Here is a 24,315-nt window from a genome sequence, read left to right as displayed (position 1 = left end):
CAGATAGGTTACAGGGAAATCGGCAAAATTTATACAGATTAAGGGGGAAAGCGGCAAAATTTATGCGACAAAATCGATTTACTTCACATCGTTCCCAAAAAAGAAGTACAAAAGAAGTACAAGTATGTAAAACAGTAAATATAACAAAAAAAAAAAGAAGCTACGATCACTGTTAGGAGTATGGCGTTTTATTAGGGCTGACAAGTGATATTAACATGCACAGCGCCTTCATCTCCACCAGACTGAAACTGAGACCATTTGGACAGCTAGATGCAGTGCAGCATTCCATCCTAGAGATTGCAGCTTGAACTCCAGACATAAAGCAATAGGGCTTCACAGGTAGCACTGGAAAAGGGAGGAAAATATTTCTAATCAGACACCTTCAATTCAGTTCAAGAAAGAAGAAACAGTGCCAGAATGACAATACTTTCAAAAGCAACAGCAATATCCGAAATGACAATCATCTGACTACGAAATCACGAGTCGAAAAGGGGCACCGGGAACACATGTTCTCAGGTACAAGAAACAAAAGTCACAGAGTCTAGAATATTCTAGAATATCGAGACATATAATTGTTTGAGCACCTAGCATAGTATACCTACAGATTTTTACTAAAAGTACTTAGTGAGAGGAAACGCAAATTTAGGGGCAACATAGTTGCTTTTTTTTGACTTCCAACTAGTTTGCTTTTTGGACAGGAACACAGAAATATTACTTCTTCACCATGAGAATTAACACATGTATAAAGCACTGAACATCTGCAGGTGACCTTTTTCTCAATGTTTTCACATTAGAAAGTATATTTCCAGGCTACCTTTTCATCCAAGCAACACATGCTCCAGGGAGCCAAAAGTTTACAGTACAATTTATGTCCAATATAACTTCAAAAAGCAAGGGGAATAATGACAGATGAAACTAGTGGAGGGAGATGACAATGGCATAAAGGATGTTTTATGACCCTTGGGATGGAACATAAACATTAAGCATCTTAGCAATGACATGGATTCCCCCCCCCCCCCCCCCCCCCCCCCCCCAAAAAAAAAGGCATTATCCAAATGGTATCTGAGTAGGAAACTAGTCAGTTTTAACCGGTGACTAGCAAACTCACCATGCTTTGTTGCCACCGAATGCCCACATTGTGAACAAAAGAGCACCAGGCTACACATAGTAGATCATACCAACTTCTATCAGACTAATATGAGGGATATGCAGTGAGACTGATGGGCCTCTGCAGTTCTTCCGGAGGAAAGAGTAGGCAACATCGATCGCAAACTTCTTCACGAAATTGGAGCTCCTCCTAGCTTTGATGTAAGAATGGCCCATGATATACGCAACCCCTGCGTGTTTCGCCTCCACGAGTGCCAATAACTCATCTTTCACCTGCTGATCCATAGCGTCCTCATTTGGCAGCTCGAAGCGAACACGGCGCCTCCGGCCTGCACTCGGTGATTCCTGCTCATAAGAGGACTGCAAGCTTCGAAGGCTCTCGGATTTGCTGCTCCTCGTGGTAGAAATGGACTCAGCTAGGCCACCCAGATCTCTCATGCCCAGTGGGGTGCCAGCATCGTCGGTGGTTCTTATCACAGCCATTCTTCCCTCGTTAGCAATATCATAACTTGCTGAAGACGAGACATCCTCAGCTTCCATCATAATGAACCTTGCAATGCTCATAACTAACATGTTCTCAAAATTTTCATCATCTCTCTGCACATCCTTGTAACCGTACCTGACAATGCAACGGTACATCCGATACGCTTTAGGTCCAATCCTACCAACAAGGTATCGCTCATCTGGTTGAACATACGGCACTGGTACTGACTTAACACAAAGAAACACTAGGACTTCATGAAAGGCAGGGAGATTAGTGACAAAATGTGTGAAGACGGCAGGCACACCAGTCACCAGTTCTGTGTAAATCAGTCCAATTCCCGGAACCCGAACTATGCCGAGGTTTGGACCTAGAGACAGGATTGATCTCATTGACACTTTGTTCTGAAGATCAAACTGGTACTTCTTCTTTGTTCCATAGTGCCAAACGAACATGACAGACATGAATATGAAAGCAAGCACAAGAGGCACCCATCCTCCCTGATGAACCTTCATGAGGGATGAGGAAAGATACACGGTTTCAATGGATCCGAAGAATAATAGAAACAACAAGGCAAATATTATGTTCTTTTGCCAAACAAAGATGACGATAAATGACATCAAGAATGTTGTAACAAGCATAACAGTCATGCAAGCAATACCTGAAATTATAAACCATGGACAACGGTTAGATTATCAGTAAATGAGAATGCTGGAAAAATCAAAAGGTCTATGTGCAAGAAAGATCTTAATCTCGTCAACTGTTATTACAAGCTTACCATAGGCATTTCCGATAAGGGTTGTATCACCGAATGCAACTGTGACAGCTACACATAGCACCATAAGGATCCAATTTATTTCAGGAATGTATATCTGCCCATGGATCCACCTCGATGTGTGAACAATCTTCACTCGTGGGAAACATCCCAAAGCATGGCATTGCTTTACAATAGAGAATGTTGCTGAAATGACAGCCTGGCTTCCAACAACTGCAGCAAGAGTGGCCACCACAAATACAGGCCAAAATACAGGTCCTGGATGACAACTGAAACTTTAATAACATTGGAGAGAGGATGGAGCGGAGGTGAGGGAGATGAGTGAGAGACAAGTTCAAAAACCTGGGATGGAGTCATAAAAACTTGTGCGCGTGTGAAACATGTTCTTTGATAAAAATGCTGCTTGGCCCATATATTGCAATATAAGACATGGATATATGATGGTAATAAAAGCTAGCTGCAACAAGGAGAAACCCAGGTTATGTCTCCAAAAAGATACAGGTTCAACAGCAAAGTGTGCCAGTAGGGCAGGTATAGTTTAAGCAAATAGAAATTGTAAATTATGAGTATAATAAGACAGGCATTAGTATTATCCAGGCGGTTTCAATGCTTTAACGTCATGGAATCGATTAGAGCATCACAAAAGCATTAGATGAAAGCAACAATTTTTTGGTACACAACAAAGAACTTAACTAGGTTCTTTGGGAAATGTCATCCATTCTTTAAAATATGCAGGTTAAATCAATCTCTTTTCACAGAAAGGCTGTTTGATATTACAAACTTTTCTGCTGCTTTTAAGCTTAAAGCATTTGGCAAAAATATTTTCCCAGAGTTATTTCCTCATGGCTGCTTTGTCACACAGCACCACACCCAAATATAATTATAAACATAAAAGGATCTATACATTCAGTGGGAAGTTTTCACTGCAGAAATTAATAGATAGAAGATCATCACTAGTTCAACTTACCCTGACAGATGCACTTGTAAAATGACCGAGGTCAGCAAACATAGCTTCACTGCCTGTAAGGGGAAAGAAAACATAAATTGTTACAAGCGACGCACAATTTTACCCCTTGTATATGTTGACAGTCACTAACCTGTCATAGAAAGTAGTATTCCTCCTAGAGCAATCCAGCCATCTGTACCGGTTGTCCTAAAGAACTTAACAATGTAATATGGAGAGATTGCTTGGTATATGTTTGGGTTCCAATGAACTATGTTGTACAATCCAATTCCACCAATGCAAAAGAGCCAGATGATGACAATTGGTGCGAACATGAATGCTACCTTCTGAGTACCTCGGTGTTGCAAGGAAAATAAACCAACCAATACAATGCATGAAAGAAGCACCACAGAACCTGTATAGAAATAAATTGCGATTATAGCAGTTAAGCCTAAGAATATAATAAGCCCAAAGTTCCCACGAAGTGTTTGGAAAATAAGGATGCATAATCTGACTATACAATAACAGAATCTAATGTCCAGATATATTACACAAAATGTTTTTGAAATACACAGACTAGTATTTGAAAACTAAAGATATATGTACAATGTATATTTGAAGAGACAGCCACCTGCTCACAGCACATATGCAATACAGTAGACCTTAAATTTTCCACCATACAGTGCATCGTGCTGTAGACATGATGTGCTATGGGTAGCACATCAAGTGCAACCAAATGACAAAATATGTAGTAATACAGAAATATAACCAAAGGAAGTGCATGTACCATATCTCATAATACTCCACACAAGCACATGTGTCTAATACTGTGCCTTACGAGTTCACATTTCAAAGAGACGAGTTGTACTTACGTTCCTGTAAACCAGTAGCTCGAACTTGCAGCCCAGACATAGATGACAGGACTGCAAGGAAAGGAGCACAAAAAAACACGCTAAGCATACACAGAGGTTAATAATCAGAATCATGCATCGACACGGAAGGTAACCAACAGATGATGGTAGTATCCACCTGAGATTGCTGGAGTAAGGACACCATCACCGATCACCATGCTAGCAGCACAGAGAACTACAACAAGAAGTCCAGTTTTGACAATTTTGTGCTTCTCTAGAAACCTTCTTAGCCAGGGTGAAGATTCATGCTGAGCTGCGAACCCATCTCTGTAGTATGTAGATAACTCCTCATCCGCTGCTTGTTGATTCGGAATCAAGCTAAGCTTTGCATGCCTGCAGAGGAGCGAATACAGAGCAAATGGCCCACCTACAAAAGTGTAAATGGATTAAATATTTTTTGTTCATAAGGTGATTTATTATGATCTCCATGTGAGCATGTTTATAGAAATTTGCCAACCAGCTACAACAATATGAACTTCACGATGACAGGCATAAAAGAGAAACAACTTCTTACAAAGGAATTATGGTGTACCTTCGCCATTGTCATCAGCGCTCAATACGATAATGACATACTTGAGCAAAGGAACAAGTGTGAAGGTCCAAAATATCAGGGAAAGTACACCATATACTGTCTGTTCATCTTGGTACTGCCGGAGCCTTCCTGAGAATGTACTTTTATACACATACAGAGGTGATGTGCTTAGGTCCCCATAAACAACACCGAAGCTCTGGTATGCTAGCAGTAGTAGATTCCTGTAGTGCTGCCTCCACTGAAAAAATGCATGACAGAGCAGTTAAAAAAATCATTTTGTGGCAGAGTATAGATTCAGATGAGTTATCCTTGATTGATAACTACAATATGCGAGATCATAAATCTTCTTTTCTATCATCTGGGACTTAAAAAGAATAAATGTCCTGCCTGAAGATATGGAAACTGCCACTTCTCTGTATTTTTAATCATTCTTCTATACTGATGGCAATCAGACCCTCACTATGATTACAAAGAGATTGCTAACCCACAGAGGCATTTGGTTCGTCATAGAAATGGCATTCCTCACTTGTAGAATCAAATCTTGCCCAAAATAATTTGCTTCTGCAAAAGGTGGTGAACACTAACCCATACCATTCATTCACAGCAAAAACAAGAATGCCAAACCCAAATCTAGTCGAGAAAGATTAAAACAAAGAACGAAACGCTAGCTGCAGCGAACCCATTCCAATCGAACCCCTGGAAAGATTAAATCGAAATGGATGGATGGATGGATGAACGAAGACATAAGATCTTCCGTAGGAGCCGCGGAATCCCTGATCCACATCAGGCCCGCCACATCTCACCCCCGGAACCATTCCAGGCGCAGGAGAAACCGGGAGAGCGCCCTGATTTAGGGCTCCGCCCGGTTCGCGTCGGGTCCAATCAGCGCCAACGAGCAATGCGGAGAGAAATGTTGAGAGCGGGGGGAGACGAGAGGGAGGGAGCCGCGGGGGCGCGTACCGGAAGCTGCTGGGCGGCGGCGGCGCCGGCCTCGGCGTCCATGGATCGCACTCAGGCGGCGGCGGCGCGAGGTGTCCGGCCGGCGGTGGAGCGCGATTCCGTGGAGTTATAGAACACGGGGGCAGGGAGGGAGGGGCTGCGAATCATCGATCGCTTCCATTGGACTGTTGCGGGAACAAGATTACCATTATGCCCCTTCGTTATAGGAACCACCGTATGCTATTTTCCTTCTTCTGATTCTCAATCATGCCCTTGTTCATGGATAACTTGCAATTATAGCCCTTGCTATGTGTGGTTATTGCATATCTCAAGGCTTTATTGCTCTTTTGGGCTTTGTTTGGTTGCAAGGGAGGATCCCAGGGGGATCCCTGCTATTTCCCCGAGTCGAAGAACCACGGGTTGGGTTGGCCTAGGGAGACTGGCCGAGACATTTGGTTGGATCAGATCGGGGGTAACCCTACCACGACCCACGCTGTTCCCATGGGGAAAGAAGCCGGTACCCCATAGGTTGGGGAGAGAATCCATACTCAAGAGAGAGCAGTGCGACAGGCGTGTCGACCAAGATCCAGCACCCCGCCTTGTGACGCCCCCGACTTAATCGTGCACTAATCATACACGCAAATGCGCACGATCGAGATCAGAGACTCACGGGAAGATATCACAACACAACTCTAGACACAAATAAAATAATACAAACTTTTTATTACAAGCCAGGGGCCTCGAGGGCTCGAATACACAAGAGTCAGCGGAAGCAACAATATTTGAGTACAGACATAAGTAAACAAGTCTGCCTTAAGAAGGCTAGCATAACAATGATAATTGGATCGAAAAGGCACATGCCTCCTGCCTGGGAGCCTCCTAACTACTCCTGGTCGTCGGCGGTCTCCACGTAGTAGTAGGCTCCGTCGGGATAGTAGTAGTCGTTGGCGGGAACATCTGGCTTCTGGGCTCCGTCATCTGATCGCAACAATCGGGTAGAGGGAAAAAGAGGTAGCAAAGCAACCATGAGTACTCATCCAAAGTACTCGCAAGACTTACATCAGATCTATACTAAGTATGCATCGGTATCAAAGGCATGGGGCTATATCTTTGGACTAGACTGCAGAAATGTCAGAATAGAAGGGAATACCTAGCCTATCGAAGACTAGCATCTTGCAGCATTAGAAGAGTGCAGATTAGCATAATGTAAGTAATAAGTATGTTGCAGCAACTCCCAGAGATCCTTCCTCGACTCCCTGCGAGAAAGCAATCCCGGAGCCATCATATCCATATAGTGTCTCCAGTATCCAGTTCTAGTTGTAATAGATCGGGATACAACTCCGAGCGTCCGTTACCGTGGACACGGCTATTCGAATAGATCATATACTTCGCTATAGGGGTGCACCAACTTACCCAACACGCTCGATTAACTCCGGCCGAACACACTTTTCTAGGTCATGCCCGACCCCGGTTGATCGACACACCGTAGTCCTACCTAGGCTCAACAGAGAGGTCAGCACGCCGGTCTACATCCTAAATGCGAAAGGGTCATGGGCCAATCGTCCTTTGCAATCCTGCGCGTTGCGAGGACGGCTGGGATCAGTCCTGTCTACCTCTTTATACAAAGCAGGTGCTTACGTGGACCACCCCGGCGCGTGCCGCTAAACTCCTGACGTTAGTGAGCTTTCAGAAGAATCATACGACGCCGACTGCCCATACTTATTCCCGCGTGGTGGTTAGTGCGAAAAGGCCAGAGGCCTACTCGGATCACATATCCAAACACGTTAGTGCCTTGGGAGCGCGCGGAGACGATCAATGATCCATGATCTGTGGTCCCGTCGCCCCATCGCATGGACTTACGGCAAGGGCCAAGACTGCCAGTCGTGCCGCGTAATTATCTCTCGGGTACCCTCCTGGTCAACCCAACTCCAGTATCTCTCGTGGGTACCCCTCTGGGCCGACCCGACTTCAACAAGGAAATGAGGTAAAGTCAAGGTATCCGTGTGTCCATAACATCAAGGGGGAAATCTGAGGAATCACCGATTCCCACTCGATGCAACTGTCAAGGTGGCCTTGGAGGAATCACCCTCGAAGGGTTGACACTTGAGGTGTTGCATGACAGAGTCGTTGTCGGAGTGGTGAAGGAGGAAATCACCCTCCGTAATCCACGACCGATCAGCTACACTATAGAGATATCATTAGGAGTGTGTTACGAGGTATCCTCGGCACTCGATAGTAACTCTGCAGAGTCGTACAACTAAGGGGGTGTCGGTGATGTGAGGGTCTCAGCACTTCGATCACGTTGATCGAGTCATCCGGTAATACAGCGGGGGCAACAGGGACAAGGTGAGCAGTCTCCGATGGATCACTAACCAACCTATACTAAGCATATAGGATAACAGGTAAGGTAACAATAGCAGGTTACAAAAGCAGGCTATGCATCAGAGTATGAACTATCGAACAACAGTAGCAAAATCTAATGCAAGCATGAGGAGAAGGAATGGGCGATATATGGATGATCAAGGGGGTTTTGCTTGCCTGGAAGCTTTACTGCAAGTGGCTGTACGTCAGAGGTGTAGTCGTACTCGGGAGTAGCGTCGGTCTCGGGGTCTACCGGAGAGAAGAGGGGGAAGAAACAATAAATATAAAGCAAACAAATGCATCATGATGCATGACATGGCAATATGTTGTGCTAGCGGCGACCTATTGCAGTGCTACGCATTACAGACGGAGCGGGAAAACATCTGGGAAGGTTTTCCTGCCTTTCGGCGGTTATCGGACAAATGAAACGAAGGGGAAGGATCCATGTTCATCATGTTAGAGGCATGTGACAGATGAGTGGATAGCATACTCGGATTCGTCACATTTTTTGAGCAACTTTCATATATAAATTATTTTCATTCGAGTTATACATTATTTTATATGAAATTTCAAAGTTTTAAACATTTTTCTGAATTTATTTTAATTATTAAATTCGAATTATCCAAAACAATAAATGCTAAGTGCACCCAGAGTTGTACCCAGTCAGCACACACAGGGACTGACCGGTGGGCCCAGTTGACTGGGTCAACAGCCCAGTCAGCAGAGGCTGACTAGTGGGGCCAGTTGCCCAGTCAGCAGGCTGACTGGGTCAACCTTATCCACTGGAACAGTGGACAAGGCCCACATGTCAGCGTCTAGGGATAATCCCTCTGTTTAAATATAAACTTTGATTAATTAAGGGGGCAGGGCCCACATGTCAGTGTGATATTAAACTAAACTAATTAAATTAATTAACATTTAGTTAACTAGGCGGTGGGGCCTGCACGTCAGTGACTAGACCCAGCCCGGGCAGCACAATTGACCAGGTCAACATGGCCAAATGAGCCCTTGGGACCCACTGGCAGTGACCCAGGGGTGGACCCTAGGCCAGCCATGTCAGCAGCGGCCGGTGGTTCGTCACCGCCGTCCACAAACACGGCGGCGACGCACGGGAGGCTGCGGGATTTGGCTAGAGGCCACCAAATCGAGCGCGAGGGGTCACGTTCGAACGGGAAGAGGGTCCCGCATCAAGTAGTGCTGTCGGCCGGAGCGGGGGCTGCCGAAAACGGCAGCGGTGTTGAGCAGATGCGGCGGCGGCGTTCAGGCGAACATGGAAATGGAGGCTGGGGGCGCGGGGAGAGGAGCTGGAGGGTTCGGCGGCCTCCTAGCAGCGCTAGGAGCACTCCGGCGTGCTGGGACGCGGGCGATGGCGGCCCTAGCTACGGCGGCGACGGAGCGGGTGGCGGTGGGCTTCAATGACGGTGGCAGTGGCGGCTACGGGAAGCGCGTGAATAAACGGAGAGGGGGGAGCGGGAGCTCACAGTGAGTTGGTAGTGGTGCAAAGCTAGCTCGGGGAGGGCCTGGGACTAACGGAATCGATGGTGAGGGCGGCGGTGCCCGAGGAGGAAGACGACAACATAGTGGTCGACGCGGTGTCTCCTGGCTCTAATGAGTGGCTCCAGGGGGCGTAGAGGAGCTCGGCGGAGCCCGTGTACGCGTTGGCCAGGCGCGGGGATGGCGGTGGCCGCGAGTTTCATTGGAGCTCTCCCATGGTGGCACTCGGTTTTGAGGGAGACGAGGGGGAGAGGCGAGGGGAAGGGGAGCGGGTGCGCTAGGGTTTCGGGGGAAGAGGCGAGGGCGTCCGGGGGGGTCTAATAACCGTCGGGGAGGCGAGGATGGCCGCCACGGCGACATGCCCCGGCCATGGTAGGGGGATCTCTGCCACGATCCCCCATGTGAACAAGAGGAAGGGGGATGATGGCTAGATGGGCCGACCTGGCACTTTTGCCGCGGCTGGGCCGTGGCACAGTGCCAGTTTTGCCTTTTCTTTTCTTTTATTTCCTTTTCTGTTTTCTTTTATTTGTTTCTGTTTTGCTTTTATTTTTAATAGCAAATAGGTTTTGTAAAATATGGAACTTGGTCCATAAATTACATTGCAAATTTAGACAATGCCACAAAAAGTATGGGAACTATTTAAAATAGTTTGGATTTTTCATATTTTAGAAAAGCACTTAAAATATTGTTTTGGCACTGTTTTAAAAGCTAGGGCTCATTTTAGCAAACAAGTGATGTTGGTTTCCTCAACCATAATTTGTTTTGGTATATTTGCTAAATGGTGAACTATTTTCCCACCATGTTTGTGAACTTAATTTCTCACTTTAAATTTGAATTGATTTCAGAGGTGGAATTTGAAATGAGATTTGAACCCAAGTGATTAGGCATTGCAAATCACAGTGTCATAGCATAACCAAGATGGATTACTGTAGCTTAATACATGGGGGTGTTACAACTCTCCTCCTCTAAAACAAATTCTCGTCCCGAGAATTAAGAGGTAGAATAAGGGGGGAAGTTCTGGTTACGAAATTCTAACGAATCTTCTCGGTCTTGGTTGCTCTTCCCGAAGAGGTTGGTCCTTTTTGTTGTTGTCTTCAATACTCTACTTCAGGTCATCATGTTGAAGTCGTCATCCTTTCTCCAGGAACCCCATCGTACTTACGAATAGGGCAAGGGGTAACTTCGAAAGAACGGACCTTACAAGGTTGATTATCTGGTAGATAGCTCAGGGAATGTGGCAGAAAGTATCTCTCGATTGAACTTAAGAAAACATTGAGAGCGAAGTAAGAAGGTATAATAAGAAGTTTCAAGCGGGAGGGAGGGGGCAGTCATTCGATGCCTAAACTAGAGTGTGAAGAGGGCTCAGAGCAACCGGGAATAATATTGCATCTGATACCAGAATAGATCTCTAGGAAGGTGGTTCGTGAATCTCATACGAAGCCAAGCAGGTGGAATAACTTTAGAAACAGGGATGCACAGGGGAGTCAGGTTTCAATCCCGTGGAACTGTGGTTAGTGTGGATTAAAAGTAGGAAGAATGGTGACATCTTGCATGATGATGATAGCATGGCATGTCAGAGGATAGCTTGTCAGCTATGTCGGCAACAACGTCGGTACCAAGGGCGGGGAACGAAGAGAACCATTTTCCCTCTCATTGAAACGAGGCTGACCAATAGGCAAAGTTCTTGCCCACCGGTGTTTCCGGAATGTCAGCAACAATAGTAACAGGGTCTTATTGACAAAGTTGTACACCAAGGTGTCTACATAAGCTGGGAGATATTACTGGTTAGGTCATATAAATCACAAGAAAGGTTAAACAAAACAATGGAAAGGAAAAAAATGTGATTATTAGATTTACACGGGCCAATGGAAAGGAAAATGTGTTTAAACACAAGTATTATGAGTATTTCCTTCCCATCCATGGCGGGATAGCAAGTAGATAACCAATTAGGTAAAGGGGTGAGGGAATTCATGATGTTACCCATACAACGCTGTTTGGATCATCGATCAAGAAACATTTTGCATTGCGCTTCCAATGTTCTTGCTGATGATCGGAGTACCACAGACATGCTTCGGGATAGCATTGACATGGTCATCACGTAAAGATTAGACTTTGGATACACAAAGGATCCACCAGGAACTACTTATAAAAGAAGTCATACAATTTTCTCATGGAAGAATGGCTAACCTTGGTAAAGAAGATACTATAATAATAGGTCCTCTGGGCACGTGTTCTAGACATGACATCACCTTACTGGGTTACATAAAGACCAATGTTATAATTCTTGGAAGATGTTCCAACCATCATATCTGCCTGAGATTCAGATCTTATTGGTGTCACGATACCTCAGACTCAGTATGCCTGAGAAGAAAAAGGTGCAACACAAATTGACGAGATGACGTTGCAAGGTTCTTGGGAAATGAACTATGGAAGCAAGTTCCGAAACATGAGCTGGATTGCAAGACACACATGAGCACACCGCCCAAGACAATCATGACCACATGGAAGTCTTACAGCGAAAAGGCAACTGAGTTCTGGTTAGGAACCATCATCGAGGATATTAAAGTCCATTTGTAAGTCCGGATTATCTCTTACGAATGAACTCCTTTTCCTCGAACAAATCAACCAGTGGCTTGATTTGGGATGATTCAAGGGGAAGCGAAACAAACTTTCTCATATTCACGGTGGAAACTTGCATCAAATGCACATGAACTTAGAGAAGACACTTCTTGTATCAAACATATTCTTCATGAGCTAGGCACAAAGATAATGCTTTCAAAAGTTTCCAACACTAGCTTAAATGTTCATCATGAACCATGGATAAGATGAGGATGTGGCCGATGGGCTTAGCAACAATTCATCGAGATTTCCATAAACATGGATTTCCACAATTAAGTGAACAAGGTGATAGCAATGGACACACCAAAGTATATAATGAAGTATGTTCGAGGAGAACATCCACAATTAAACATTGATAGACAGTGCACCCGGAAATATGGACTAAGTAGAACGTCAATGTTAGAATGGTGATTCAATAACCAACAGACTTAGAATGAAGCTATCGACCATTAACTTCAAAGCAATAGGGCTGCTAGAAGTTTTGAATTCACACATCATAGTTCATTTGTCGGTATTCCGGTTAGAAACAACACGAGGACCAAGAAATGAATGGAGATGGCGAGAAGTATTACTATATCAAGAATTATTAAGAGGTGGAGCAATTCTCACAATATCCTTGACATAAAAGATGGTAATACTCCAAGGTAGAACATAACATGAGCTGGATAGCAAGGAACTCAAGGACAACACAAAACATGAACAATTTTGTGTTGGAGGGAAGGCCAGAATGTTGTCGATGATAACACAAATCATCGAGAGCAAGGATGGTATTTTTCATCATGAATTCAATCGACCTATTGGAAGAAGTCAAAATTTTGATGATGATCAAGACACATTTTGTCGAGAGGTTTCATGAAAGAAGTAATCGATCAGTAAGATGATCAAAGCAGATGGAATGGTGAAGCTAAAGGTCAATGGAACCACGGATATGACGCAAGCTCGGATTACATCATATTGTGTAAGCAAAATGATATGATGATGAAAGTTTGGCACAAGCTTAGCTCATTTTCAAAAATGTGCAGCGGGAAGAAGGACCAGGTAGCATAGTTAAAATTTGCACGATAGTGAGGTAGCTGATCAGGCTAGGAAAGACGTGATGGAGTATTAAACTTCCCAACAACAAAGTACTAGGAGTACTGAATCACAGTGTGGATTCGAGTCACTTGTCAGAGTTCTGGAGTGATGGACAATGAAAGCATGCGGAGTGACTAAAACAGTGAGAGTATTATTCCAACAAGAATTCATAAGATAGTGCAATGGCACAATATCCTCGAGATAACAGGGGGCGATACTCGAAGGTAAATCAGAATAGAGGTTGGACAGGCGTATTGATCTACAAAATACAAGCACTTTAACTTGTGCGAGAAATGGAATCAAAGGAGAACAACCTGGTTGGAACCACGATCGCAAAGGACAAAATCACGGATACAAGATGAATTTATACCAACTGAATAATTATTTTTACGAGTAGCTTCCATGATAAGATCTACATCATGCCCGTGGGCATGAACACAAAGGTTCAAGGTCGACTCCCACTTCTTCAATACATAACCTTTCATTCATTTCTCGTTTTCGAAGAAGTTGTAGTGTTGAAATTTTATCTGGCGAAACAGTAGAAGAGTATGACTCATGAAAACTTTCGGTTTCACACGGATTGGAGAAGGCATAGGTTCAACCTATCGGGGAACCTTAGGAACATATACCACAATCTTCAAGAGTAAGATACACAAGCTCGATAGTAGAGCATGGTTGACAAAAGCAGATGATACAATTTATCAAAGGCATTATGTATCAGGGGAAGAACTCACAAGGTTATTGAATATGAAGGACATGGTAGGATATTAATCCAAAAAAGGATCTGGCGGTCCACAAAAGGATCTGATGTGAGTATCGATACTCAATCAGAGGAAGAAAGGATGCAAAGGCATCGGATTATAGAAACATCAGAATATGTTGATGTTTAAATACAAAGAAATTATGATTTCCAGATCGGTGTATCAGGAATAGATGCTCTGATCAAATACGAGTAAGTTGAATAGACTTAGAGGCACAATCAGTCAAATTTTGATTGGCTGAAAATCAGCTCATATCCGGAATGACGTCTGAGCCAGAAAGATAATTCCTAAGGATCAACTGATGATTGTGAGCATTCACACACTGATACGTCTCCAACGCATCTATAGTTTATGAAGTATTCATGCCATGTTTACAACAATTTTATATGGTTTTGGTATGATTTGATTAGAACTAACCCAGACTGACGCTGTTTTCACCAGAACTACCGTGGTGTCGTTTTTTGTGCAGAAATAAAAGTTCTCGGAATGGGCTTAAAATTTAACGTGATTTTTTATTGACCAAAAGAGACCCCCGAAGAACCAGAGCTGGGCCAGGAAGTGATCGAGGTGGCCACAAGCCGCCAGGGCGCGCCCTGGGGGGTAGGGCGCACCCCTACGGCTTGTGGGCCCCTCGGGCACCCCCTTGACGTGAGACCGATGCCAAAAGTTCTTATAAATACCCAAATCTCTGAAAAGAACCCTAGATCGGAAGTTCCGCCGCCGCAAGCCTCTGTAGCCACAAAAAATCAATCTAGGCCCTCTCCAGCACCCTGCCGGAGGGGGCCATCATCACCGGAGGCCATGGAGGAGGAAGCCGGAGGTGGCCATCGTCACCATGGAGGCCAAGGAACAGAGGGAGAACCTCTCCCCATCTAGGGGGAGGCCATGGAGGAGGAAGCACAAGGGGGAGACTCTCTCCCCCTCTCTCTCGGTGGCGCCGGAGTGCCGCCGGGGGAACCATCACCGTGATGATCGTCTCATCAACATCACCTTCTTCATCACCTTCCTCATCTCTTTTAAGCAGTCCACTCTCCCGCACCCCGCTATAATCCCCTACTTAAACATGGTGCTTTATGCCACATATTATGATCCAATGATGTGTTGCCATCCTATGATGTTTTGAGTAGATTTCTTTTGTCTTTTAGGTTGATTGATGATCTAGTTTGGTTTAAGTTGTATGTTTTATTTTGGTGATGTCCTATGGTGCCCTCCGTGCCGTGCACACATGAGGGATTCCCGCTGTACGGTTTGCAATATGTTCATGATTCGCTTATTGTGGGTTGCTAGAGTGACAGAAGCTTAAACCCGAGTAAGGGGGTTGTTTGCGTATGGGAGCAAAGAGGACTTGATACTTTAATGCTATGGTTGGGTTTTAAATTAATGATCTTTAGTAGGTGCGGATTCTTGCTAGAGTTCCAATCATAAGTGCATATGATCCAAGTAGAGAAAGTATGTTAGCTTATGCCTCTCCCTCATATAAAATTGCAATAATGATTACCGATCTTGTTAACAATTGCCTAGGACAATTCCACACACCGTTCCATCATTATTCCACACTCGCTTTTTGTAATATATTATAATATATTCTAACTTTATGTTAACATCACCTATTTTTATATTTTAGCTCTCCGATATCATGCAAAGCTATCCTCTTTATACCCACAACATAGTTTTATTTCTCGTTTCTAGATGAAAGCAAACGCTCGGTGTATGTAGAGTTGTATCGGTGGCAGATAGGACTTGAGAGAATATTGATCTTACCTTTAGCTCCTTGTGGGTTCAACACTCCATACTTATCACTTCCATCTTTGGAAATTGCTACGATGATTCCTTGCACTTGGGGATTATCACACACATATTGAATCGAGGGACTCAAGATGATAATGACCAAGGACATTAGTGAATACTGCTAGGCATATAGAATTAACCATAATGCAGGCAGGCATGACCTTCCAGAGCAATAGGCTGCAGAGGATTCTCGGAAGATCGGATAGCATTATTAAGAATTATGCAAAACACATGACCAACTAGGGATGAACGAATCCCCGGTAAGTGCGAGGAATTTTTCATAGATGTATTCATGCAGGAAGGAGCTGCAAGGCAATAGGCATAATGGATTCCCGGAATATCAAAGAGTATCTTGGGGTATCTTGTAATAACAAGAGCAATTGGAATGAATGTATGAACGGAAACTGTAAGTCGTTACACTCCAAAAAAGACACATCCGTGACATTATGCAATTTTTTCTGTCATGGTTATGACACTTCTATGACGATAATTGTGACAAAAACATGTATCATCATTGATGTGGTGGGCTCATACTTCTTTGACAAAATCATGACAGAAAATGGGCTTTTCGCCTTGGGCCAGCCGGAGACGCACCTGCATGACATTCTTTGGGCCTTTCATGACATACAAAATCACGGTAGAAGTGAGGGCGAGGAAAATATTGAGATTTCCTGGTTACGGTGGGTGGTCGCTACCGAGCGATGCAGTGTGGTTTGCGCGTTTCTCTCATACGCGCATGTGCGCGAGGCTCTCGCTAACTGAACCCTTGCGAGGCGTTCACTTACTAAACCCGAGCGATTGCACTAGCTAGCTATGTACTGAACACGAGCGATCGATTCCACTATGTACTGAAGCCGATCGATCCATACCTTCGCTGCTAACTGAACCCGAGCGATTCTTTCGCTGCTAACTGAAGCCGACTGATTCCTTCGCTGCTAATTGAATCCGATCGATCCTTCTTGCTACTTAGTGAAGCCGATCGAGCCCCCGTGCGATTGAGATGTCGCCAGCCGGTGTGTTGGGTTGCCTCTAGATGAACAGTGCCCATTGCTGGCGCGCGCGCGATACGTAGAAACGAGTTGAGACATGTGGTGAGTCCAGCCGGTTGGTTGGCTGTGGATGAATAGTTCCCATTGCTGCCGCCCGCTCATACGTACGTGTACGTCCCACCCCAGCCGGTGGGGGTTGCATGAACAGGACCCCGTGGTAGTAGGTGGTTGCCGTTGGATGAACAGGACCCCGAGGAGGCCGCCACACCCTAGCCAGTTGGGGGTAGATGAACAGGGACCCCGTGGAGGCTCTATGAACAGTAGCCGGTGGAGCCTGGAGGACGACAGTGGATGAACAATACCCCGTGGAGGCTGGAGCGAGAGGCAGTATAGACGATGGATGAACAGTATCCCATGGAGTCCCGTTTTACGGTACGCCACACCCCTCACGATGAACAGGACCACGCTCCGTCCGTAGGCACTCCAACAGAAGTCTGTTTCCTCCATTTTGCGGTATGCCAGACCCCTCCTGATCAACATGACCCCGTTTCGACCGTAGGCGCTCGAACAGAAGTCTGTTTCCTCCGTTTTGTGGTACCACAGACCCCTCCTGATGAATAGGATCCCATTTCGATCGTAGGCGGTCGAACAGAAGGCCGTTTCCTTCGTCTGCGGTACGCCAGGCTCCGTTTCGGCTGTTCCGTCCAAGATGATTGGCTCTCGATGAACAGGACGCATTTCGTTGCCTCCCGATGAACACGGCACAGTTTCTCCATTCCGACTCGGCCGGTTGGCTGTCGATGAACAGGACGTTATTGCTGCCGTTCGTTGCCTCTCCATTTACATGAGCGCTGGTGATACGTCTCCAACGTATCTATAATTTATGAAGTCTTCATGCTATTATATTATCAACCTTGGATGTTTTTTATGCATTTATATGCTATTTTATATGATTTTTGGGACTAACCTATTAACCTAGAGCCCAGTGCCAGTTTCTGTTTTCTCCTTGTTTTAGAGTATCGCAGAAAAGGAAAACCAAACGGAGTCCAATTGACCTGAAACTTGACGGAGCTTATTTTTGGACCAGAAGAAGGCCAAGGAGTCAAAGAGTTGGGCTAGAAGAGTCCCGGGCTGCCCACGAGGGTGGGGGGCGCGCCCACCCCCCTGGGCGCGCCTCCCTGCCTCGTGGACAGCCTGAAGACCCCCCTGACTTGTTCTCGACGCCAACACCTCTCATATATACCCAAACTTCCAGAAAGAAACCTAGATCGGAAGTTCCACCGCCGCAAGCCTCTATAGCCACGAGAAATCAATCTAGGCCCTCTCTGGCACCCTGCCGGAGGGGGCCATCACCGGTGGCCATGGAGGAGGATCCCGGAGAGGCCATCATCGCAATGAAGGCCAAGGACCAGAGGGAGAACCTCTACCCTCTAGGGGGGAGGCCATGGAGGAGGAAGCACAAGGGAGAGAACCTCTCCTCGTCTGTCTTGGTGGCACCGGAGTGCCATCGAGAGGGGAATCATCGCCGCGGTGATCGTCTCCATCAACATCACCATCACCATCCTCATCTCTTTTACGCGGTCCACTCTCCCGCACCCCGCTGTAATCCCTACTTGAACATGGTGCTTTATGCCACATATTATGATCCAATGATGTGTTGCCATCCTATGATGTTTTGAGTAGATATCCTTTGTCTTTGGGTTGATTGATGATCTAGATTGGTATGAGTTGTATGTTTTATTTTGGTGCTGTCCTATGGTGCCCTCCGTGTCGCGCAAGCGTGAGGGATTCCCGCTGTAGGGTGTTGCAATACGTTCATGATTCGCTTATAGTGGGTTGGGGACTGACTGAAAAACAAACCCGAGTAAGGGGGTTGTTGCGTATGTGAATAAAGAGGACTTGATGCTTTAATGCTATGGTTGGGTTTTACCTTAATGAACTTTAGTAGTTGCGGATGCTTGCTAGAGTTCCAATCATAAGTGCATATGAACCAAGTAGAGAAAGTATGGTAGGTTATGCCTCTCCCTCATATGAAATTGCAATGATGACTATCGGTCTTGTTAACAATAGCCTAGGACAATTCCGCACAACGATCCATCATTATTCCACACTCGCTATTTATAATATTTAGTAATATATTTTACATGATAACAGTACCTGCTTTTATATTTTAGCTCTCCGATACCATGCAAAGTTATCCTCTTCATACCCACAACGTAGTTTTGTTTCTCGTTTCTAGTTGGAAGCAAACGTTCAGTGTACGTAGAGTCGTATCAGTGGCAGATAGGGCTTGAGAGAATATTGATCTTACCTTTAGCTCCTTGTGGGTTCGACACTCCATACTTATCACTTCCACCTTTGGAAATTGCTACGATGATTCCCTGCACTTGGGGATTATCAAGCTCTTTTCTGGCGCCGTTGTCGGGGAGCAATAGCGTGGGGTTGATATTCTCGTGTGTGCTTGTTTGCTTTCTCCACTAAGCAGATTTGGTTTTTCCTTTTTGTTTCTGTTTAGTTGTGGGTGAAACATACAATTTTCTTAAATAATAAAAATACAATTTTTTTTATTTGCCTCTCATGCCTAAAAAGTTTTTCAAAAAGAGAAGTGATTGGAAAGTTATGCATTGAAGAAGTGAGGGTCGACCTTGAGCACTTGTGTTCATGCTCACGGAAACAATGTAGAATTTTTCATGGAAGTTTCTCTGTAAATAATTATGCCCTTGTGTATTATAAAAATAATGAGCCAAGCTTTGGTTTTAGGATGATTAGATTGTTAATTTACTATGTGCAGAACAAAAAGAGAAACTTTGGCTGTAGTGCATGAATTTACATTTTTTTACTGGAAGGTCAAATGGGTCTGAAACTTTTTGCACATTACTTCTGTACAAAATTTTCAAATTGTCAAATTTATTTCATAATTTTAGGACTTACAGAAGTTTACTAAACTTCCAGATTACTACAGACTGTCCTGTTTTTGACAGATTCTGTTCTTCGTGTGTTGTTTGCTTATTTTGATGAATCTATGGCTAGTAATGGAGTTTATGAACCATAGAGAAGTTGGAATACAGTAGGTTTAAGACAATTATAAATAAAGAATGAGTTCATTACAGTACCTTAAAGTGGTAGTTTGCTTTATTACACTAACAGATCTCACAAAGTTTTTGTTAAAGTTTTGTGTGGATGAAGTGTTCGAAGAACGAGGAGTTACCGATGTGAGAAGAATAAAGAGAGGCAAGAGTTCAAGCTTGGGGATGCCCAAGGCACCCCAAGTAAATATTCCAAGGATACTCAAGCATCTAAGCTTGGGGATGCCCCGGTTGGCATCCCATCTTTCTTCTTCAACAATTATCGGTATACCTCGGTTTTTGTTTTGTTCACATGATTTGTGTCCTTTGTGTTTTTCTTTTTCTTTAAGAACCATGCTAGTATGATATGTCCCTTCATAAATTTATAGAACACTTCATGTGCTTCACTTATATCTTTTAAGTATGATCTTATAGAATTGCTCTTTGTGCTTCACTTAAATCTTTTGAGTATGGTTTTATAGAATGCTTCGTGTGCTTCACTTACACATTTTGAGCTTGGATATTGGTTAGTATATATTAATTAAAGAATGCTCCATGAACTTCACTTATATCTTTTGGAGTATGAATAATACTATCATCTTAAGTGGGTTTGGAAGAGTGTCAACTTTAGGAATTAGTGTTCCCACTATTCCGAATGAGAAGAATTTTGCTTATGTGGAGAGTAGAAAAATTTATATGCATGTAGATCATGAAAAGAATGCCTTATGTGATGGGTATAGTGTTGAATTCATTCATGATGCTACTGAAAACTATTATGAGGGAGTAATATATGCTTATAGGAGTTGCAATAATATCAAGTTTCCTCTCTATGTGCTTAAAGTTTTGAAGTTATACTTGTTTTGCCTTCCTATGCTAGTTGATTCTTGTTACTATAAATTATGTGCTCACAAAATCTCTAGGCATAGGAAGTGGGTTAGATTTGAATATGCTAGTCATATTCTTCATGATGCTCTCTTTATGTTTCAATTCCTATCTTTTATGTGAGCATCATTGAAATCATCATGCTTAGCTAAAAGGCATTAAAGAAAAGCGCTTGTTGGGAGACAACCCAATATTTACCCTTACTATTTTTGTGTGTCTACATGATTAAGCTACTGTAGTAATCATGTTTTATAGCTTTTGTTTGAATAAAGTGCCAAGTAAGACCTTTGGGAAGACTTGGGTGAAAGTTAATGTGATCTTGCTGTAAAAAACAGAAACTTTGCACTCACGAGATTAGCTGCCATTTTTTTTACAGAACAGCGATTTTAAGTTCATTCTTTTTGCAAACGATTAATTGACAAATTCCCCACGTCCACCAATTTATTTCATAATTTTTGGAGTAGCAGAAGTATGGTTGCTGTTCAGATCATTACAGACTGTTCTGTTTCTGACAGATTCTGTTTTCATTGCATAGTTTGCTTGTTTTATAGTTTCTATGGCTTATATTTCTCCATATAAATTGTAGAAATGATAAAGTACAGTAGGAATTGTGTGAGAACAACTATGAACCTTGTCTTCGACAGTACCAAAGTGAATGGTTTGCTCTTTATCATACTAACCTATCTCACGAAGTTCCGTTAAGTTTTGTGTGATTGAAGTTTTCAAGCTTTGGGAGAGATATCGATATGGGGAGAATAAGGAGTGGAAAGAACCTAAGCTTGGGGATGCCCAAGGCACCCCAGGGTAATATTCAAGGAATACTCAAGCACCTAAGCTTGGGGATGCCCCGGAAGGCATCCCCTCTTTCGTCTTCAAAACTATCGGTATACCTTACTCGGAGCTATATTTTTATTCGTCACATGATATGTGTTTTGCTTGGAGCGTATTTTCAATTTTACTTGCTGTTTGAATAAAATCATTGGATCTGAATTACTGAATGAAAAGAATCCTCCCATGGCTAGTTAATTATTTGACTACTCAGTGTTCTTCACTTATATCTTTTAGAGTAGTTTGTCATTTACCCATGTGCTTCACGAATATCCTATGAGTAAATGGGTGATTGAATTGAATGTCATAAAACCGAATTCATATGCTTATAACATGGGGAGTAATGACTTCACACATAATAAGTATAGGTAGTAAACTCATTGAAAGTTAGCAAACGTAGAATTGGTCACTTGAACAATTCATGAAAGAATATTGAAGGAAGAGAGATTTCACATATAAATATACTATCTTGGACATCTTTTGTAATTGTGAGCACTCATTAAAATATGACTTGATAAAAGGTTGATGTTGGACAAGGAAGAAAACTTAATGGGTTATGTTTTCTTATATCCGAAATAAAGTATATTGTCATGGATCATCCAACATGCTGAGCTTGCCTTTCCCTCTCATGCTAGCCAAATTCTTTGCACCAAGTAGAGATACTACTTGTGCTTCCAAACATCCCTTAAAACAAGTTTTGCCATGAGAGTCCACCATACCTACCTATGGATTGAGTAAGATCCTTCAAATAAGTTGTCATCGCTGCATGCAATAAAAATTGCCCTCTAAATATGTATGATCTATTAATGTTGAGAAAATAAGCTTTATACGATCTTGTGATGTGGAAGAAATAAAAGCGACAGACTGCATAATAAAGGCCCATATCACAAGTGGCAATATAAAGTGACGTTCTTTTGCATTAAGATTTTGTGCATCCAGCCTTAAAAGCGCATGACAACCTCTGCTTCTCTCTGCGAAGGGCCTATCTTTTACTTTTATCTTCTACCTTATGCAAGAGTCATGGTGTTCTTCATCTTTCCTTTTTACATTTTATCCTTTGGCAAGCACATTGTGTTGGAAAGATCCCGATATATATATCCAATTGGATATAAATTATCATGAACTATTATTGTTGACATTACCCTTGAGGTAAAAGGTTGGGAAGCGAAACTATAAGCCCCTATCTTTCTCCGTGTCCGATTAAAACTTTGAACCCATAAATATCACATGAGTGTTAGCAATTGTGAAAGATTAAGTGATAGTTGAGTATGTGGAGTTTGCTGAATCAAAGCTCTGACATAGACCCTTCCTGAAAATAAGATGAATTGCAATTGTTTGATGACTAAGAGCACTGTTTGTTAGTTTTCAAGAAAGTTTATGATCTATACTTTAACATGTGAATAGCTTGTTACTTGATCATGAAAAGTTTTACGAGATGAGCTACTGTTATGACATGTATTGATGCTAGAAAAAGTGATTGAAATTATCATTGATCAAACTTGTGCACTTGCTAGCATTCACACTTCATAAATTATTTCTTTTATCATTTACCTACTTGAGGACGAACAGGAATTAAGCTTGGGGATGCTGATATGTCTCCAACGTATCTATAATTTATGAAGTCTTCATGCTATTATATTATCAACCTTGGATGTTTTATATGCATTTATATGCTATTTTATATGATTTTTGGGACTAACCTATTAACCTAGAGCCCAGTGCCAGTTTCTGTTTTCTCCTTGTTTTAGAGTATCACAGAAAAGGAAAACCAAACGGAGTCCAATTGACCTGAAACTTGACGGAGCTTATTTTTGGACCAGAAGAAGGCCAAGGTGTCAAAGAGTTGGGCCAGAAGTGTCCCGGGCTGCCACGAGGGTGGGAGCGCGCCCACCCCCCTGGGCGTGCCTCCCTGCCTCGTGGACAGCCCGGAGACCCCACTGACTTGTTCTCGACGCCAACACCTCTCATATATACCCAAACTTCCAGAAAGAAACCTAGATCGGAAGTTTCGTCGCCGCAAGCCTCTGTAGCCATGAGAAATCAATCTAGGCCCTCTCTGGCACCCTGCCGGAGGGGGCCATCATCACCGGTGGCCATGGAGGAGGATCCCGGAGAGGCCATCATCGCCATGAAGGCCATGGACCAGAGGGAGAACCTCTCCCCATCCAGGGGGAGGCCATGGAGGAGGAAGCACAAGGGGAGAACCTCTCCTCCTCTGTCTTGGTGGCACCGGAGTGCCATCGAGAGGGGAATCATCGCCGCGGTGATCGTCTTCATCAACATCACCATCACCATCCTCATCTCTTTTACGCGGTCCACTCTCCCGCAACCCGCTGTAATCCCAACTTGAACATGGTGCTTTATGCCACATATTATGATCCAATGATGTGTTGCCATCCTATGATGTTTTGAGTAGATATCCTTTGTCTTTGGGTTGATTGATGATCTAGATTGGTATGAGTTGTATGTTTTATTTTGGTGCTGTCCTATGGTGCCCTCCGTGTCGCGCAAGCGTGAGGGATTCCCGCTGTAGGGTGTTGCAATACGTTCATGATTCGCTTATAGTGGGTTGGGGACTGACTGAAACACAAACCCGAGTAAGGGGGTTGTTGCGTATGGGAATAAAGAGGACTTGATGCTTTAATGCTATGGTTGGGTTTTACCTTAATGATCTTTAGTAGTTGCGGATGCTTGCTAGAGTTCCAATCATAAGTGCATATGATCCAAGTAGAGAGAGTATGTTAGGTTATGCCTCTCCCTCATATG

The 24,315-nt window shown here is 43.7% G+C and overlaps 1 protein-coding gene across 1 annotated transcript; it reads right to left on the bottom strand.

Moving 5' to 3' along the window:
• Positions 1–59: 59 nt before the first annotated feature.
• On the bottom strand, positions 60–5,880 carry LOC109750457 (probable potassium transporter 2). The gene is made up of 10 exons (XM_020309417.3): positions 5,710–5,880; positions 4,750–4,987; positions 4,336–4,584; positions 4,179–4,229; positions 3,461–3,721; positions 3,331–3,383; positions 2,706–2,820; positions 2,367–2,621; positions 1,109–2,249; positions 60–345 (listed from the first exon to the last, which is right to left on the bottom strand). The coding sequence occupies exons 1-9, from the start codon at positions 5,749–5,751 to the stop codon at positions 1,159–1,161; spliced, it is 2,355 nt and encodes a 784-aa protein (XP_020165006.1). The 5' UTR covers positions 5,752–5,880; the 3' UTR covers positions 60–345; positions 1,109–1,158.
• Between the last annotated feature and the right edge of the window lie 18,435 nt (positions 5,881–24,315).

Source organism: Aegilops tauschii, chromosome 3 (genome assembly GCF_002575655.3).
Source record: "Aegilops tauschii subsp. strangulata cultivar AL8/78 chromosome 3, Aet v6.0, whole genome shotgun sequence".
Classification (NCBI taxonomy): Eukaryota; Viridiplantae; Streptophyta; class Magnoliopsida; order Poales; family Poaceae; genus Aegilops; species Aegilops tauschii.
Note: the sequence above shows the minus strand (reverse complement) of the source record. Positions and strands in the feature narration are given on the sequence as shown.

What these genes read in the sequence shown, in the direction of transcription:
- LOC109750457 (XM_020309417.3), bottom strand. Translation starts at nt 5,751, where the DNA reads ATGGACGCCGAGGCCGGCGCCGCCGCCGCCCAGCAGCTTCCG. An exon ending in CCGCCGCCCAGCAGCTTCCG is followed by an intron (nt 4,988 to 5,709) that starts GTACGCGCCCCC and finishes GCATTTTTTCAG; the next exon opens with TGGAGGCAGCACTACAGGAA. An exon ending in CCTTATCGGAAATGCCTATG is followed by an intron (nt 2,250 to 2,366) that starts GTAAGCTTGTAA and finishes TTATAATTTCAG; the next exon opens with GTATTGCTTGCATGACTGTT.